This window comes from Nicotiana tabacum, chromosome 17, assembly GCF_000715075.1.
Source record: "Nicotiana tabacum cultivar K326 chromosome 17, ASM71507v2, whole genome shotgun sequence".
In the NCBI taxonomy this organism is placed as follows: Eukaryota; Viridiplantae; Streptophyta; class Magnoliopsida; order Solanales; family Solanaceae; genus Nicotiana; species Nicotiana tabacum.
Genome location: NC_134096.1, coordinates 12,726,882 through 12,745,948, shown reverse-complemented (window position 1 = coordinate 12,745,948; position 19,067 = coordinate 12,726,882). Strand labels below are relative to the sequence as shown.

General features: G+C 37.5%; 1 protein-coding gene across 1 annotated transcript; it reads left to right on the top strand.

Annotated features, from left to right (window-relative positions):
- Positions 1-7,635: 7,635 nt before the first annotated feature.
- LOC107821430 (uncharacterized) lies at positions 7,636-16,974 on the top strand. The gene is made up of 9 exons (XM_075234033.1): positions 7,636-7,996; positions 9,469-9,673; positions 9,756-9,846; positions 10,598-10,743; positions 10,907-11,150; positions 11,908-12,012; positions 12,093-12,275; positions 15,472-15,673; positions 16,204-16,974. Exons 1-9 carry the CDS (start codon positions 7,843-7,845, stop codon positions 16,689-16,691), a joined length of 1,818 nt encoding a protein of 605 aa, XP_075090134.1. The 5' UTR covers positions 7,636-7,842; the 3' UTR covers positions 16,692-16,974.
- Positions 16,975-19,067: the final 2,093 nt, after the last annotated feature.

Here is a 19,067-nt window from a genome sequence, read left to right as displayed (position 1 = left end):
ACGATCTCTATTATACGGCTGGTATCGATCCTTGTTCAACCTTGGTTCTCGATCGATGTTTCTTTTGGTAACGGATCCAGAAGGATCCCCCCAACTGGTCATCTTCGACTCTAATCTTTGATTGATATCGATTATATATATCGGCTCAAGTATCAGCCGGGTACTTAATCAAGTTCTGCTTCAACTGCTGTGAAGCCATTGAGCTTTGTTCATTTAGTCCTTGGGTGAAGGCTTGAACGGACTAATCGTCTGTGACTGGTGGTAGATCCATTCGTTCCATTTGGAAACGAGATACAAACTCTCTCAGCATCTTGTTCTCTTTTTGCTTTACCTTGAAAAGGTCCGACTTCCTTGTCTCGACCTTTATGGCCCCGTCGTGTGCTTTTACAAAAGAATCTACAAGCATGGCAAAAGAATCAATAGAGTTAGGTGGTAAATTATGATACCATATCATTGCTCCCTTTGATAGGGTTTCCCCAAATTTCTTTAGTAATACAGATTCGATCTCGTCGTCCTCTAGATCATTCCCTTTGATGATACATGTGTAAGAGGTGACATGCTCCTTGGGGTCGGTCGTTCCATTATAATTAGGAATCTTGGGCATGCAGAACTTCTTGGGGATCGGTTTGGGAGCTGCGCTTAGGGGGAAAGGCTTTTGTACGAACTTTTTGGAATCCAAACCCTTCAATATTGGTGGTGCCCCCGGGATCTGATCAACCCTGGAGTTATAAGTTTCCACTTTCTTGTCATTTGCTTCGATCCTCTTTTCCCCTGATTCTATCTGTTGTCTGTTCCTCGAGCATTTTTATAATTTCGGGGTTAGTCCCCGGTTCTTGTTCATTTGGCCTTACCACAGCTGGCCCCCTTCTATGGATAACTTCTTAGGGTGGATCGGGCTCAGCCCTACTCGGTGTCAGGGTTTGGATCTGCAACTGAACTATCGCCACATGTTGAGTTTGCAGCATTTCGAAGATCATATGCAGACTGATCCCGTCTTCTCCAATATTTTGGGTATTTTGAACTGCAGATCGGATTCCACAATGGATGTTGTTTTTGGGACCGGAATGTTGGTTCGCTTCGATGGCCACATGAGAATTAACATCAATCGCATCCACGACCTGAGTTTTAATGGGGTCAACGAGTGGCCTTTCATACCTGGGCATTCCATTGCTATTCTCCCCTTGATGGCTAGATTCGTTGTCGATATGTAGGGGTATTAATTGAGAGTTTGTCATTTTTAGCCTAAAATCAAAGATACTTCTAAGAACAAACGTAAAATAGTGTGTTTTACAGATATTTATATCACATAACCACTATTATTGTTATCCCCACGGTGGACGCCAAATTGTTTACCCGAAAAATAGATAACAATTGAATTTATACGTGGTTCTAAGGATACGTAGTATAACTTGGTACAAATTGAGAAAATATATAAATGAATATCGAAATTGACTGTAAAAGAAATGAATGCAAACCGAACGAATCAATTAGTCTAGGCTTTCAAGTTTGATCACCCTCAACTGAATGGAGAGTAATGAATACAAGAGCAAAGTGACTCAATATCAAAACCAGAAGAAAAGGCAGTATATTGCTTTATATTCTATGAATCTGAATCTGTATGTGTCTGCGAATGTGAATGTATATGTTGCCCCCTTACAAATGATCAGACCCCCCTTTATATAGTAGGAAAGTCCTATTCTTAATATCATTTTTTAAATACAGCAATGAATCCCATGATAGATTAATTAATTGATCTCTCATTGATATGTGCCGTGATTTCCGCCGAGATTTTTGCCCAATTGCGAATATTTTGGCTTTTTGTTTTTTGGCTCGATAAGCTTTCCTTGATATCGGTCGATCTCGACTTCGATCGGTCTCTATTTTGCTCGATCTCGATCTTGATCGGTGTGTATTTTGCTTGACCTCGATCTTGGCCAATCTTGATCGGTCTCTATTTTGCTTGACCTCGATCTTGATCGGTCTCTGGGTCTCGAGCTCGGCTACCTAACTTTGCATCATAGCTCGATATTACACAAAGTTGAACCTTGGTCTATCATGCAATCTCGATTAATCATACGAAGGGCAAACTTGATTTTGACCGTATACATCATGGTTAATCAATCCCATTAGAGAAAAGAAAGTAAAAGAACAGTACAATATATATATATATATATATATATATATATATATATATGTATTGTTTGCACATTAATCTGCTAATATACTTAAACTGTATTTTGACAAGCTTCCTCCTCTCCATTTGTTGTTTTATTTAGTAATTCATACAACACATATCTCAATAATTTTCCAAGTTAAATATTTTCCTAAATAATAAGTTGCATACTATGCATAACTTTTAACGTGTGATTACTAGAATTAAAAGACAATCATATGGTGACTTGTAGTACGCAGAGCTACTGTTTTTGCTAGCTCAAAACAACTTGTATCGCTTATTTAATTAACTTACAACATACCGTACGCAACTATGACAACCATATGAATCTTCGTTTAAGTTATTTTAGTGAAGTTTAAAGTTAAATCCTAACGGAGTAGGTCATAATTTTTACGTCTTTATAATAGTATAAATTAGGCAAATCAGTTCTCGAAGCAAAAAATTTGCAAAAGTATACTATTCTAGCTGTTAATATCTGAAGGAAAACAAAAAACTAAAAAGTAGTACGAAAGTATATGAAAATGTATACGGGTGAAACCGAGCCCCTTGGACGCCTCGGTCCCCGATGAAGTAAACGGAACAGAGATGTGACTATAAGGAATCGGAGTCGGGGCAAGGAACCTCTCAAATCGGGGTCCGGGCAATACACCTGCCCTTAGAAGAATCGGGGCCACGTCCCCTAGGTCCGATTCGAACCCCAAAACTTCGGAGATCATTACCAGATAATTGAGTACGACAAACAAAGGGATGTGATATCCGTGCCCATCTGGATATTACAGCGTGAATCTCGGCACGTGTCGGCAGAAAATCAGTGATTAGTAAAACAGAAGATTTTTACCTCTTTTGAAATTGTACTTCGGGTAAAACTCCCCAACTATATAAAGTAGAGTCTAACTATTCATTAGGTATCATTGTAATACGCATATCAAGGAAATATATTCTTATTTTCTATCTTATTCAAAATTCTAATTTTTGTTCATTAGTTCTTCATTATCGTGAGCCCGGAATCGAAGGCAGGCATTTCATCAAAGTTGTTACTGAGTCCGGGATCACTTCCCTTAATTGGTTCGACAATTTATTACGTCATTTATATGTTTAATCTAACGCAATTTATCATTTATATTAAATTAATCCGCGTATCTTTAAAACCACATATAAATTTAATTGTTATCAGTTTTTTAGGGTGAACGTTTGGTGCCCACCGTGGGGCTAAGGATAATAGTGGCAATTTGATACAAATTTCCATAACACACTTTATTTTACACTTGTTCTTTGAGCTCCTAATTTCATGTCAAATTCTCAATCTGCCCATTTGAACGTTGATGTTGAATCCGGCCACCATGGAGAGAACAACAATGTGGTGCCCAGCAACGAGGTGCTCCATGTTGACCCCAACGGAGTTCCAGTCGCGGACCCGATCGATACTAACTCACATGTGGCTATCGAAGCAAACTTGCCAATCGACCCCAAAAACAGCATTCGCGGGGGAGCCTGATCGATAGCCCAGAGTACACACGACGGTAAAGTTGATGGGATCAACTTGCGGGTGATCTTCGAAATGTTACATGCTCAACAGGCAGCGATAGCCTAGTTGCAGAACCAGAGTCGCGCCCCCAGCAGAGTTGAGCCAGAACCGTCCCGTGAAAACACTCACAGAAATGAATCAGTCACAGAAAGGCCGAGTGAGGCTGAATCCGGGACCAACCTCGGGATAATAAAGATGCTCGAGGAGCTGATGAAACTAGTGAAATCAGGAGAAAAGAAATTCGAAGCCAACGATAAAAACATGGAGACCTATAACTCCAGGGTCGATCAAATCCCAGGAGCACAACCGTTACTAAAAGGCCTAGATTCCAAGAAGTTTGTCCAAAAGCCTTTCCCTCCAAGCGCAACTTCGAAGACGATCCTGAAGAAGTTCTGTATGCCCGAAATTCTGAAGTATAATGGAACGACTGATCCAAACAAACATGTGACCTCCTACATGTGCGCTATCAAGGGGAATGACTTGGAAGATGATGAAATTGAATCCGTCCTGCTGAAAAAGTTTGGAGAGACCTTGTCAAAAGGAGTTATGATATGGTAGCACAACTTACCCCATAATTCTATTGACTCATTTACTATATTTGTAGATGCCTTTGTAAAAGTGCACGTCGGGGGCATCAAGGTCTAGACGAGGAAGTCAGACCTTTTCAAGGTGAAGCAAAGAGATAACGAAATGCTCAGGGAATTCATGTCGAGGTTTCAAATAGAACAAATGGATCTGCCCCCAGTGGCAGACGATTGGGCCGTTCAGGCATTCACCCAAGGACTCAACCCCCAAATTTCATTAGCTTCGCAACAGTTGAAGAAAAATTTAATAGAATACCCGGCGGTAACTTGGGCCGACGTCCATAACAGGTACCAATCAAAAATCAGGGTCAAAGACGATCATCTCGGGGGACCGTCCGGATCCGTTTATATCGTTAGGACTAGTGACAGATCCAAAAGAGGCATCGATCATGACCCAAGATCGAACAGAGATCGGTATCAACCATACAATGAAGATCGAAGGAGTAATGGGTCTGGACGCAACCTTGCAAGGAGTGAAAGAAGAAGCGATTGAGGTCATAATAACCGGGGACTCATGAGCAAAAACAGTTTTGACAGATCTATCGGGTCCAAGGAAGCACCAAGGTTATCAGAGTACAACTTCAATGTCGATGTTGCCGGCATCGTATTAGCCATTAGACGAATCAAAGATACTAAGTGGCCTCGACCGTTGCAATTCGATCCTGCCCAAAGGGACATCAACCTAATGTGTAAATATCTTGGCACTCACGGCCACAGAACCGAATATTGCCAACAACTGAGAGAAGAAGTAGCCCATTTATTCAATAACGGATACCTTTGAGAGTTTCTGAGTGATCGAGCCAAAAATCACTTCAGGAATAGGGACTCTAACAAGCAGATCGATCAAGAGGAACCTTAACACGTCTTTAACATGATCATTGGAGGAGTTGACGTCCCCTAAAGGCCGATGTTAAAGCGCACTAAAGTGTCCATTACAAGGAAAGAACGGACTCGAGATTGCGTACCGGAGGGAACCGTATCTTTCAATGATGAGGACACTGAAGGCATCGTACAACCACACAATGATGCACTAGTAATATTTGTACTCATAAATAAATCTCGAGTTAAGCGTGTGTTAATTGATCCAGGTAGCTCGGCCAATATTATCAGATCGAGGGTCGTGGAACAGCTAGGTCTACAAGACCAAATAGTGCACACAATTCGAGTTTTAAACGGATTTAACATGACATGCGAGACCACTAAAGGGGAAATCACCCTGCCGGTAAACACCGCCAGAACCGTTCAGGAAATAAAGTTCTACGTGATCGAAGGAGATATGAGATATAAGAAATGTAGCCCATAGAGATTTATGTGTTCTGAAGCTCCACCATCTTTTACGGGCAAAAGAATCACTAATCTCTTCAAGTCTTCTAAGTCCAATCCCCCCTTCCTCCTTGGGCCAACATAGATTTGCCCATGAACTCCAGTGGAGTTTGTCTTTGCCATTGTCTTTGCCCAAAAAACATCTAGCCAAGTGTCTTTCAATTAGCTTGAAAGTTCCTTTGGGCGGGTCCATTGTCGCTAATGTATAAGTTGGAATTTCCTGTAACATATGCTGAATGAGAATCACTTTGCCCCCTATGATAATTGTTTACTTTTCCACCCCGATAGTCTTTTAACAATTTTGGTTATTAGGTCATCAAAGTATTCCAATTTCTTCCTTCCTACAAATAAAGGACACCCCAAATATGTGAAAGAAAATAACTTGTGTCTGAAACCAGTTCTGTCTATCATATTGTTGATTCTGGAATAAAGTCGGGAATAAGAAGTTGATCGAGACTGAAAATTCCAAAGGAATCCCTTTTCACATAAAAAGGATAGGCCAAGTAGTTAAGTAATACAAGGAAGGAGTCCACCAATTTAGTATTTTTAAAAAATACTTAAGAGTTATTTCCAGCTTAGGTTGGCCAAATGCACGGGAGAAGTCAAGTTCCTTACCTTCTCACGTCAATCCGAGAGAGGTGATCAAGTTCCTTACAAAGACTCCTATGTGGCATTTGAACCGTTAGCTAAGTGAATGTACTTGGATTGATCATACAAATTAATTTGTTGTACACATGGAATGTAATCGGATTCATCCGAGCTTACTCATTGTTTGAACATACTAATCTTCTCCCAACGGGTACATTATTTAGTTAAGGATCATTTAATTAAATTAAATACTTATTCTACCAAAGAAGGGAGGAGTTGGACGTGAGTACAAATTCGGCAATTTGTTTCAGGTGAGAATGGTATCGAACAAATTGTCTTCACCTAAAACGATGACATGCATGGGTACTTCAAGTCTCATCTCTATGGTTCGTCAAGTCTACACCTCGACAAATCTTGAAGTAGGGGGCATCTGTAGACATATAAAATTTATTGGGTCTAATCCATACAAAATTTGAATTAAATTCAATTGGGTTAAATAATTAATTTGGACTTTACAAATTAAATTAGTCCATTTTATTATTTTCAAGCCCAAGGTCCATTTCATCTTAAGACCCAGACTCATGTCATATGTCAAGTGACATGGCATATCAAGTCAAACTGCAAGCCAACAAGATGACGCCATTTGTTAAATGATGTGACAATCCAATTCAAAAAGCAAGAACCAACCACAGGTCGCCAAATGACTAAAATGACATGTCATAACCAATCACAAGCAAGCTTATCATATAACTTGTGAGATAAGTTTGATGACTCACATGAGTCAATCAGAATCAAGCAAGAGAGTTCCTATGTAACTGGACTGTCCATCTTCTACAACTATAAATAGAGGGGTTACATAACTCTCTAGAGAGGATTCAGAGTCGGAGAAGAACATTCCGTAATTGATGAAGACATCTACAAACAGAGAGATCAATCATCAAGTGCATAGTTCTTCAACAAAGGAGTGATCAACAGAGTTCTTCCCAAAAATCAACCTGTAACAACAAAGTGATGCTCGACATTTTTGGCGATTAAATACATCACAAGGAGGTGTGCATCATCCTACATTCGAGAAAGACGCTTCTCAAGCCCTTGAATCATGAAGAATTTCAGAGAGGAGAATCAAAGCATACATAGAATTGTACTCACAAATATTCATCAATAAAATCTTTTTTTCTTCATATTATTTTTGTTGCAATTTATTTTTTGTACTACGAAAATTTGTTGCGAACATGCCCTAACTATCCAATTTAATTCTAATGATAGAATCAGAACCACTTATTTAGGAGAATTAAAATGGGCTTTTAACATATTTATCCTGTCGATCAAAAATAATTACAGCCGCTACTAAATATACAAAAAAGATACACTAATTATGTATAATTATTATACATTAATATACAAAAAAATAAAATAAAATTTACTATTATTTTGGGATCTTCAAATCGTAATTGGACGCAGATTGTCCATTCTTTGCGATATACTATTTGTCTGCACTTTTCACTTCCCTTTCTTCTTAGCTTAACTCCACTATTCCACTGACCATTTTCATTTTTGGTCAGTAAATCTCACATTTCAATTCATTACTCATTAAAGATCTTCACCTCTCTATAAATCTCGAGCAAAGGAAAAATTCTCAACTTTAAGCAATGGATGATTGCATCTACAAGAACTCATCTGCTCCAATCGAGGCAAGAGTCAAAGATTTGCTCTCTCGAATGACTCTTCAAGAAAAGATCGGTCAAATGACCCAAATCGAACGCACTGTCGTCGCTCCTTCTGTTATCAGAGACCTCTCTATAGGTGCACATTTTTCTTATAATTTCCTCTTGTCCTAAAAGCAAAAAGATTCATATTAGTAGGTGATAAGATTAAATTAGTTGTCTGTGTCGATATAAGTGTGATCTTTAGAGCCCTTTATTCAGTATTGGAATGAATTGGACTTTAATAGGTGAAAATAGTATGAGCTAGCCTGTTTTCGGATCAGTAATCGAAAAATAACCCGTGTTTGCAAAGTCATTGAAAAATAGTATTTTAGCTGTAACACAGAAAGTTCTAGCATAATATGCTGGATTATGGAGCTCCTGCATATAAACTTCTAGCATATTATGTTGTAACTCCAGCACATTACGTTGGAATCTCATATGTAAATGTTCCAACTCTAACATATTATGCTGGAATTTTAAGGGCGTTTTTTTGTTTAGATTTTATCTTTACATGAAAAAACTAAATTTTGATTACTTTTGAAATTGATAGTGTGAGTATTCTTTTTTTTTTTTTGATAAGGTAAATAGTGTGAGGATTCTTTTCACAGTACTAGTGAATTATAACATGTAATAGTTGGTTAGTTACCATTTTTAGATGATTATCAACTAATGATTATCAAGAGATTCACGTGTAATTGCATAATGAGTGACTTGATTGTGTAAATAATTTTTACAGAGTTAGTGCGGAGAACTTTAACTCTATTACGAATAGATTTAGTTATGAGTTTAAGTTTTGTGCATTGATAGTGTCAATATTAATTACACAATCAAGTCACTTAAAAAGGTAATTGCAGCTAACTCTATTGATAACTTAAAATAAGTGGTTAAGTGACCCACCGTAACTAGTTAAATTACACCGACGATCAGTAAAATTTAACGTGTTACATTAGGTTACTTACCATTTGTTGTTGGTTACTAAATGAATGCTTATTAAGGAGATTACGTGCAATTACCTTTTTAGTGACTTTATTGTGCAAATATGTTTTTAGAACTTAAACTCATGAATAATTCATTTAGGTGGTACTAACTATACCTTAATAAAAAAATAAAAGGTGAAGTACTCACTAGTTGGAAAAGTGTGACATTTAGCTAATCCCTTATTTAGTATTGGAGCGAAATGGACTTGAATAGAGTAGAATGGGTAGAGGATTCATTTTTTCATCATCAAAAAGAAAATAAAAAGGATATAAAGGATTCATTTAGGTGATACTAACTAGTTGGGTTAAGCTAGTTATCCGTGCGAGGGACAAGAATTCATTGTATTGAAATGAAATGAAACTGAATAGAGCGAAATGAATATAAAGGATTCATTCAGGTGATACTAACTGTTAAGATTTAACTAGTTATCTATTTAGGTTAAGATTGGGATTTAGAGAGCACTTTTAAGATGAAATAGACCTAAGTGGAGAGAAGAAAATATGGAGGATTCGTGTAGCTGACCCCAACTTGTTTTTGAATTGAGGCATAGTTGATTGATTGAATTTTAGGTGAACCTTTTTTGTTATGCAGGGAGTATACTCAGCGTTGGTGGCAGTGCGCCATTTGAGGATGCCCCATCAGAAGCTTGGGCGGATATGGTTGACGGATTCCAAAAGGCTGCATTGGGATCGCGGCTCGGGATTCCGCTTCTTTATGGAGTTGATGCTATTCATGGAAATAACAATGTTTATGGTGCCACTATTTTCCCGCAAAATGTGGGCCTCGGGGCGACCAGGTTGAATCTATGATCTCTGTTACCAACTTATTGACAACTTCCTTTTAAGACCAAAACCTAAATTAGATAAAATGTGGAGCAGAGATGCAGACTTGGCTCAAAAGATTGGGGTAGTAACTGCTCTTGAAGTCAGGGCATGTGGCATTAACTACACTTTTGCTCCATGTGTTGCTGTAAGTTGAAAATCTTACTTATCCCTTCTTTGTCTTTGTTTTAAGTTGATTTAGGATGAATGAATTTAAGCGTGAATAACACCAGACATAAATAACCCTTAGAGCAAAATGAAGAAAAAAAACGATACCGCCTCGGCCCCTCCATTCGTATTATAGGACAGCAGTTAACTGAAAAATGGAGTTTAAGATGTTAATTTGACTTTTTCTTAGTATTATCTTAGTAATAGTGAAAGAATACTAAAGTTGTGTTTGAAAAGTTAGTTTGATAGAGGAACATATCACTTCAAAGTTTAAAATTTGTATCATTTAATGAATATGAATTCTTGAAAGTTATCGTTAAATCAAAGTGTATCAAACATTTGAATGGAAGGAGTTCAATATAAATTGGAGTGGGTTATATACTAGAGAGTAACTTGCATTATAGCATGGATTGGGATTATTACTGGTGTTTATAAGCAACCAAGTAGTGGTTTTCCTCATGATTATCACAAGGGTAGAAAGAACCTCAATTTGCTCGCAAATGCATTGCTTTGTAGAACTAATAGTAAAAAAAAGTTAAATTCCAAGAGCTTCTGTTTAGTTAGTATGTTGCACACTGAGACAAGATGAATTGTCATTTGGTCTTTGTGGGAATTCTTGGTGAAGATTTTCCTGTTCCCCTTCCCTCGTAACTGCCATCTCTCTTGTTGTCTTTTTCTAAATCTATTATCTTAATGCATACTAACTTCTTCATCTAAATAACGTGAAACAGGTATGTAGAGATCCCAGGTGGGGAAGATGTTATGAGAGTTATGGTGAAGACACCGAACTCGTTAGGATGATGTCCTCAATTATCACAGGATTGCAAGGGGAACCACCCCCTGATTACCCCCAAAACTATCCTTTTTTAGCTGGAAGGTAGTAGAAGTTAGCGTTCTACAAATTCAAATAGATTTCGGTGCTGAAAAGTGTCTGTTAGCTGTTACCTCTTTTGTTGATCATTTTTATGGTTTTCTACTTTTGCATATTTTTCTCTTAATGCCATGAATTTCTTTGGACTGAATGATGCATTTTACTCCAGAGACAAGGTTGTTGCATGTGCGAAGCACTTTGTTGGAGATGGGGGTACTGACCAAGGTGTAAATGAGGGAAATACTATATCATCATATGATGATCTAGAGAGAATACATATCACCCCTTATATTGACTGTATTTCTCAGGGAGTTTGCACAGTCATGGCATCCTACTCTAGATGGAATGGGACCCACCTGCATGCTAACCACTTTCTTCTTACCGAAGTGTTAAAAGGAAAGCTCGGATTTAAGGTAAGGGTTACCCCTTTTTCTTAAATAACGGAGAAATCTTTCAAGGGTATCACGGTTTGATACTCGGTGGATAATAGGCCGGTATCTCTACTCTTCTCCGTTTAAATACCAGGCTTTTGCCTGCGGCATGTTTGAGCCCTTTTTCTTAATACTATACAATGCTTTTGGGCCATTACTTCACGTCTTCCCATATAACTCCTCAAACCAAATCAAGCGTGCGCTTTGTACTCAGAATCATTGTTTAAAAACAAGATAAAACAAGATAGAAACTAACCAAATTGGTTTGAAGCCCAAATGTGCTTTGGACTTATTGTCTCGGCCTTTCATATTGTCTACATTAGTTCCATTTTCTTTTTCGTACGTTTTTTCGGGAATACATTCAGTAGTATGAAGTTATTTAGTCAGTTTTAATCCATTAATTTTGCATATATGATAGCCTCAAAAGCTGGTTTAGGGCTCTGGTGGTAGTTTACCCGAGAAGACAAATCCAAAGCTCTCTCGAAACCAGTTCTCTCAAATTTAATCCAAACACTCACGAGTTTGTTCTAACATACAAAACCAAATTAGTTCTAGTAAAACCAAAAAATTCTCTGATACAAAGCTTCTTGGGACTAGCTTAGTTAAAACTTCATCAAATCAAAAATTGCAAAAACTTGGTTTACATTTTTCCTATAGTTGAATGAAATGCTATGCGCTAATGTTTCTAAGAATGTGATTATCGCATACACTGCAATAATCTTAATGCTAACTCTTGTAGGGCATTGTTATTACTGATTCCGAAGCACTTGACAGGCTTTCCCATCCTCATGGATCTAATTACGATCAATGCATTTTGGCAGCCATCAATGCAGGGATTGATATGGTAAACAAAATCTTGATTTCAGAGTTAGGATTTATTTGCATGACTTGTTTCTCTTCTTACGGCTTCTTACAATTTTGCAGGTGATGGTTCCTTTTCGGTATCGATTATTTCTCGATCATTTGAGATGTCTTGTGGAATCTGGGAAGATTCCAATGACCAGAATTGATGACGCTGTTGAAAGGATCCTGAGAGTTAAGTTTGTTGCTGGAGCCTTTGAGTACCCTCTGAGTGATCGGTCATTGTTGGACACTGTTGGTTGTAATGTAAGTTTATATTGTCCTCCATTTTGACAGACTATCGAATTATTTGTCTTGGATGATGAAATCAAATAAGCCCTCTATACCTTTTATATGTGTGACCTACTATTTGGGGTGTGTTTTGATGGAGGAAAATGTTTTCCTGGAAAATACTTAAATAAGTGGTTTTAGTACTTATTTTTTGGTGTTCGGTAACTAAGCAGAAAATAATTTCCCAAGAGCGTTTATTTAATATACGGAAAATGGTCATATATATCTCTGTACTATCAAATATTGTTTAAATATATCCTCCGTTTCACTATTAGTCTAATTAACACCCTACCGTTATACTATGAAACATATTTACCCTTAACATAGACGGAGCGCCACGTGGCAGCTCAGGAACGAATGACCCATCCGCAATTTTAAATACCCGACCCTTATTTTTAACCCATTACCAACCCATTACCATCTTCTTGTTTCTATCATCTTCTTCATCTCACAAAGAGGTTTTGGCCAACAGGGGCGAAGCTACAGTGTAGCAAGGGTGGTCAACTGACCACCCTTCGTCGGAAAATGTCGGAAAATTAACACTGTGTATATAAGTAAAATTTTGGATTTACATGCATATAATACATATTGAACACCCTTAAAACAATGAAGAATCATAGCTCAGTGGCAAAGGGTGGTCAAGAGGGCCTCATGGTCGCGGGTTCGAGCTTCACTCTCTACAATTTTATTTTTCTTGTTCAAGTTTGAACACCTTTAAAATATTTTCTAGTTTCGCCACTGTTGGCTAATATTGTCCCTTATCTCTGAGGGTAGGTTTATTTTGGTCCCTCAAATATAGCCCTGAGCATATTTAGTCCTTTAAGTATGCTAAAGTGGAGCACCTTTAGTCTCACTCACACAATGTATTCAAAAACTAACGGTGTTACCCAACTCTGATTCATGAAGCAAATCTTCTGCTCTGAAACAAAACGTTTACTCTCATTTTATTGGATAACGCAAATTATCACTTTAATTCCTCATTTTTAGATAATGTCTTCTAAAATTTATATACATTTTGTATGTTAATGTACAAAAATTATACAAATTTTATATATTTTTTTCGCTACCAGATGTAAATAGTTTCTGGCACGGGCTAAAAGTGATAATACAACCTGGTTATTCGTTTGCTTCAATAATATGCCTAGAAGTGATCCTGACTGCTATATGTTTTTCAAATTTTAACTTTTCTTTTTGGAAAAATCAACCGAAATTTTTAAATGTATATATATACAAAAAAATATACAAATTTAATACATTTTTCGGCTATTATTTTTACAGCGGCTATACAGTGTCATTTTCTCATTGAAAACTGGCACAAAAGGGGATATTTTCAAGGTCAAAATTTTAGAAGACATTATCTAAAAATGAGGAATTAAAGTGATAATTTGTGTTATCCAATAAAAGAAGAGGAAACATTTTGCTTCAGAGTAGAAGATTTGCTTCATGAATCAGAGTTGGGTAACATCGTTAGTTTTTGAACATATTGTGTCGGTGAGACTAAATGTGCTCCACTTTAGCATACTTAAGGGACTGTATATGCTCAGAGTTATATTTGAGGGACCAAAATAGACCTACCTTCAAAGATAAGGGACAATATTGGTCAAAAACTCTCTCACAAACTATCTTTTACTTTATACCCAATGTAATTTTCATTCTTCAATGTTTCTCAACTTCTTTCTTAAGATTTAAGTTTTCAAATCTGAAATTTTAAGTTTTAGGATTAACTTCTCTATTTTGAATTGACAACTTGTTTTGTTTTTGTCATATTTTTCATGGATCAATTAAATTTCGTTGTACTGTAGAATAGAGATGCGAAGAAAACTAAGATGAATACTCTTATTACTCATCATCTACATTTCTCTGTTCTTTAATGGCTCTTGAAGTCATGAAATGAGTTCTTTATTAGCTGAATGACCATGGAGATATTTGATGATTGAGAAATGGAGAAGAGGAACATATGATAATCAGATATTCTAATCGTACTAGTAGGAAATGGATATAAGATCTTAGTAGGAAATGAAGATCTTAGTAGTATGAGATTAGATCGTAGTAGTAAAGAATGGGTTTTTCTCGGTTACTTGTCCTTTTTTATGAAAACTCCAAATTGGTCACTAGTCTATGCCAATTTATTTCAGCTATTTCTTCTTGTGTTCATCAAATTGTTGGAGCTCTTTTACCATTTTTTTCATAACACTATTCATAAGTTTGTAACTTAAGCTTAACTAAAAAAAATTGATGAACCCAATTTCTGAAGTTGAAGAAGATGGCTGCTTTTTGGTTTTCTGATTTTGGGTTGAATGTGGGTGATAGAGGCGGTAGGGTGTTTTGATGAAGAAGAAAGAGAAGGTTGAAAAGAAAATGAATAATAAAAAAATAAAGAGATTTGGAGGGTAATGGGTCAGGTATTGGGTTAAAAATAAGGGTGAATTTTAATCTGAACCGGGTACTTAAAATTGGGGGTGAGTCATTCCTTCTTGAGCTGCCACTTGGCGCTCTGTCTAAATTAAGGGTAAATATGTTCCATGGTATAACAGTAGGGTATTAATTGGTCCGATAATGAAATGGAGGATATATTTAAACAATTTTTGATAGTACAGGATATATTTGACCATTTGCCGTTTAATTAATTAGGGCAAATATGGGGGTGAGACTACTGGTTAGGGTAGTGGGGGTGGGGGAGGGGGGTGAAGGAGTTTAGGGGTTTGGGGGTATGTGCAGGGCGGGGTGTTGGGGGTGGAGAGGAGACAATCAACGTGGAATGCCACTTATGGAACTTGTTTCTCTACTCCCACCAGTTAAGTCATTTTCCTGATTTGTAAGGAACTTGTTTTCCTAAAGAAAATGTTTGGAAAAATATTCTGACCAACTAAACTTGGGAAAATTGGGAAACATTTAGTTTTCCACTTTTCCTCCATACCATACACACCCTTGAAGTAATCTGCTTTTATTGCCAACAAAGTGAGCATCTGCTTTTTATTGCACTTACAAAAGTTTAACTATGTTAAATGGCAGACTGTTTTTCCTGTCTTTACAATGCCCTTATATATTGCTAATTCTGTTTGTTCTGTAAAATAAATATTTTCTGGAAACTGGATAAGAGAATGGAGTTTATGTGCATGTGGGGCTGCAGATGTCTCATACTAGTCTTTTACCATTGTGATAATTCTTTCAGCAACATCGGGAACTAGCACGTGAGGCAGTTCGGAAGTCGTTAGTTCTTCTAAAGAATGGAAAGGACGTAACAAAACCATTTCTTCCACTAGAGAGGAATGCGAAGAAAATTCTTGTAGCAGGAAAACATGCCGATGACCTTGGATTCCAATGCGGAGGGTGGACTAAAACTTGGGAAGGAATGGGAGGCAGAATCACGATTGGTAAGTAATTACTTATTGCCTGTAAGTAATTACTTATTGCATGTATTCCAGTTTCCAGTTTATGTGACACTCTTTCCTTGTTAGTCTGTTCTAAAGAGAGTGACGTAAGATGTACACTGTATTGTTAAAGGCTCACGTAAAGCGCTTAAGCCATGAACCTCAGTGAAGCTCATGCTGTGCACTTCGAGTTTTTCCATTTTTTGTCCAGATAATTATTATTTGTCTTTACAGTTAAAGTTTCTTGCATTGCATTTTTATTTTTTATTTTTTCTTCATTCGAGCTTTTCTTCGGTAAAGCCGACACTTCAATTTAGCTTTGCGCTTAAAGCTCCCACAGACGCTGGCACTTTTTTGTGCTATTCGCTTTTGAATACTCTGCCGTACGCAGTCAAGCACCGCCATATAAAAAGAAACAGATGAAGTACTATGCAAATATGACCTTAGTGACTCACTTTCTCAGGTAAATCTTCACCAGAAATCCTTAGAAGGTTAATTAGTATCTCATATTTATAAAGGATCATTTGTTGTAGGTACAACAATTCTGGAAGCTATTAAAGATGCTGTTGGAGGGGAAACAGAATTGGTATATGAGGCAAATCCGTCACCTGAAACTTTTGCGAGTCAAGACTTCTCTTATTCCATTGTAGTTGTTGGTGAACCTCCTTATTGCGAGAGCGGTGGAGATAGCCAGGACCTCAAAATTCCTCTTGGTGGAGAAGAACTAATAAGTTTGGTTGCAGACAGAGTTCCTACATTGGTGATATTGATCTCCGGAAGGCCTTTGTATATAGAGCCTTCACTTCTAGAGAAAATGGATGCGCTCGTCGCTGCTTGGTTACCGGGCACCGAGGGAGCTGGAATTGCTGATGTCGTCTTTGGAGATTACGAGTTTCAAGGTAGACTTCCTATGACATGGTTTAAAAGTGTAGATCAACTGCCCCTGCATCAAGAACAGAACTCCTATGAACCTCTATTTCCATTCGGCTACGGGTTAAATAGTAAAAACAAGGTGCTCTAGAAGAGATTATCTATCCATAGGTAATGCCAGTGCTGAATAACTAGTATATGTCCGAGGACCATTGGCGCAAGGATTGAAATTCAGTAGATAATGAGCCCATCGTTGTGCTTCCCCCGGGGCTCAGGCATATGATGTTACATTAAGTGCAATTTATGAACTGGTATTATTAGCATATGTTAACATAAGTTCTTGAATATTGTGAGTTGTGCCATGTAATGAAGAGATCAATGTGTCTATGAACAAAATAAAATTAGAAGCGAGTACAAAATATTGGTAAGAAAAAGAGGTATATGTTCTCTTGTATCTGTTTTATCACATGTTCCAACTCATTCTTCATGTTCTCATAGCTTTCTCTTGAGGAAGACATTCTTGCTTTTGGTATATATGTCAAACTTGAACCACTGTGAATGCATACTTTGTTATGAATCACCCCCAACCCAATATTGGGTTGAGAAGAATTATTGGGCCGAGAAGGGGCCGAGAAGAAGTCAGAGGACCAGAAGGCCTTTAAAAAGGTTAAATTGGGATCCAAGCCCAATAGATGCAATTAGGAATGTTAAAAGGATTAGGGATTACCAAGGATAGATTATGCGAATTGTTATTTGGAAATTCCCTTATCCTGGTCTCTCTCCCTCGTCTGTTTCTCTGTGAATCTGTCTTCTCATCCCCTTTCTTTCTGTTACTATCTTTAGTTACCGTCACTTTTTAGTGTAATTTCTTTGTTCTCGTTATCAATATATCAAACTGTTAATTGTGTATTTGGTTGTGGATATTGAATCCATTACATTGGTGCTTTCATTGATTTGGACTCCATGGATCTCTACACTTCTACCGTTGTCAACTATCACCTTAACGTCATCCAGAATTTGATGATGGCGATAATGGATAATAACTCTCGTATGCTCAGACTGCTCGACAAAATGGAGAACAAGTTGTCTGCCTCTTCCAAGACGATCCCCGAAGATCCAGAGCATACAGATGTGACTGCGTCTTTGGACGATAAGTATGAATCAGAGCAGTTCTCAGCAGCAGAGATTGATTCTAATTTGGATAAAGGACGCTCTATCCTTGCAGATAATTTCGAACTAATTGAAATGGTGGAAACTGAAAATGTTAAGGAGGAAAATTCAAAAAGCTATGCCGGCAAGGTGTTCGCTGAAATACCTGACAGGAAAGTTGAAGATTCAGTGCAGAATGATTCGGTAAAGCATGGAACCCAGGTGTTCGACAAAATGTTTCAAACAGTTTCTGCAGTCAAGAGTTATTACATTGACCTTCTCATGCTTGATAATCCACTAGCACTACCTTGTATGATTTCAGCTAGCGATCGTGATCAACTTATTGGCAGAGGTACATTTGATTATTCAAGTGAACTCGATCATGCTAAATTTATATTATCCTTGCATCGATTTCCATCAGATCAATTTTGGATTAGACTTCCCATTCGATCATGGTTCAAGTTTTCTTACCACATACCTTAGAGCTATAGGAAATTATGTATCTTGTGATGCGTTGGGCAATTTGATGCTTGATCAGTTCATTAAGTCGACTTTGTGGAATTCATGCATTGCACCTTTGAAACATCAGTTGAAATATCCTATGGATGCATCCAACTGGGTTACTTCTAACAGTATGGGCAACATTGTTCTTATAAAAGTTGCTCTTGATGACTTTTATGCTAATTATGCCATTAATATGGGACCTTTTAGGAAGCTTATACAACCACTTGTGTGCAACATATATTTTTGGACTAATATCAAATTTGACTTTGTTTTAGATGGTAATTTTCCTTTTGTTGTCCAATCCCTTATTGATACATCAGTGACGGTGGGTTGCACTATTATAAACATGGGTGTTCATGCTCCATTTGGTGTCATGAAAGAAGTTTTACAAATTGGTAATGGACCGGGTGTTTCCCTATTTGTTATTCTAGTCCATCAATTTGAAGTTGTCATATTAGAAAGGGAGGACTATCTTAGCCACACTCTTGCTTGCATCATTGAAAATAAAATCGCACAATAAGTTTGTGTCAATATTAAGTTTCTTCAATTATAGCCATTTATAGCCACTCCTCGGAAACAAATTCTCTAGAGACTTGAGTCTTTTGCAGTTAGCAGTGGGATGCAGGAACTTAAGAATGTGTCACGACCCAAACCGATGGGCCGCGACGGGCACCTGATACCTTACTCAACCGAGTACCAATGTAATGTATCTTTCGTATCATACTATCATAGGTAAATGAGTCAGAGATGCTATCGTGAGATAAGTAGAATAAAACATGAGGAAATACTCAATATAGGGTGACCCAACTTGATATACCGACTTATACATATGACGTACTGGCCTATAAGGCCGACATGATCCTTAATATACTCA

Excerpts from the sequence above, each read along its gene's own strand:
- LOC107821430 (XM_075234033.1), top strand. The coding sequence starts at position 7,843 with ATGGATGATTGCATCTACAAGAACTCATCTGCTCCAATCGAGGCAAGA. Across the intron at positions 12,276-15,471 it reads TGGACACTGTTGGTTGTAAT|CAACATCGGGAACTAGCACG; the intron begins GTAAGTTTATAT and ends TAATTCTTTCAG. Across the intron at positions 15,674-16,203 it reads GGGAGGCAGAATCACGATTG|GTACAACAATTCTGGAAGCT; the intron begins GTAAGTAATTAC and ends CATTTGTTGTAG.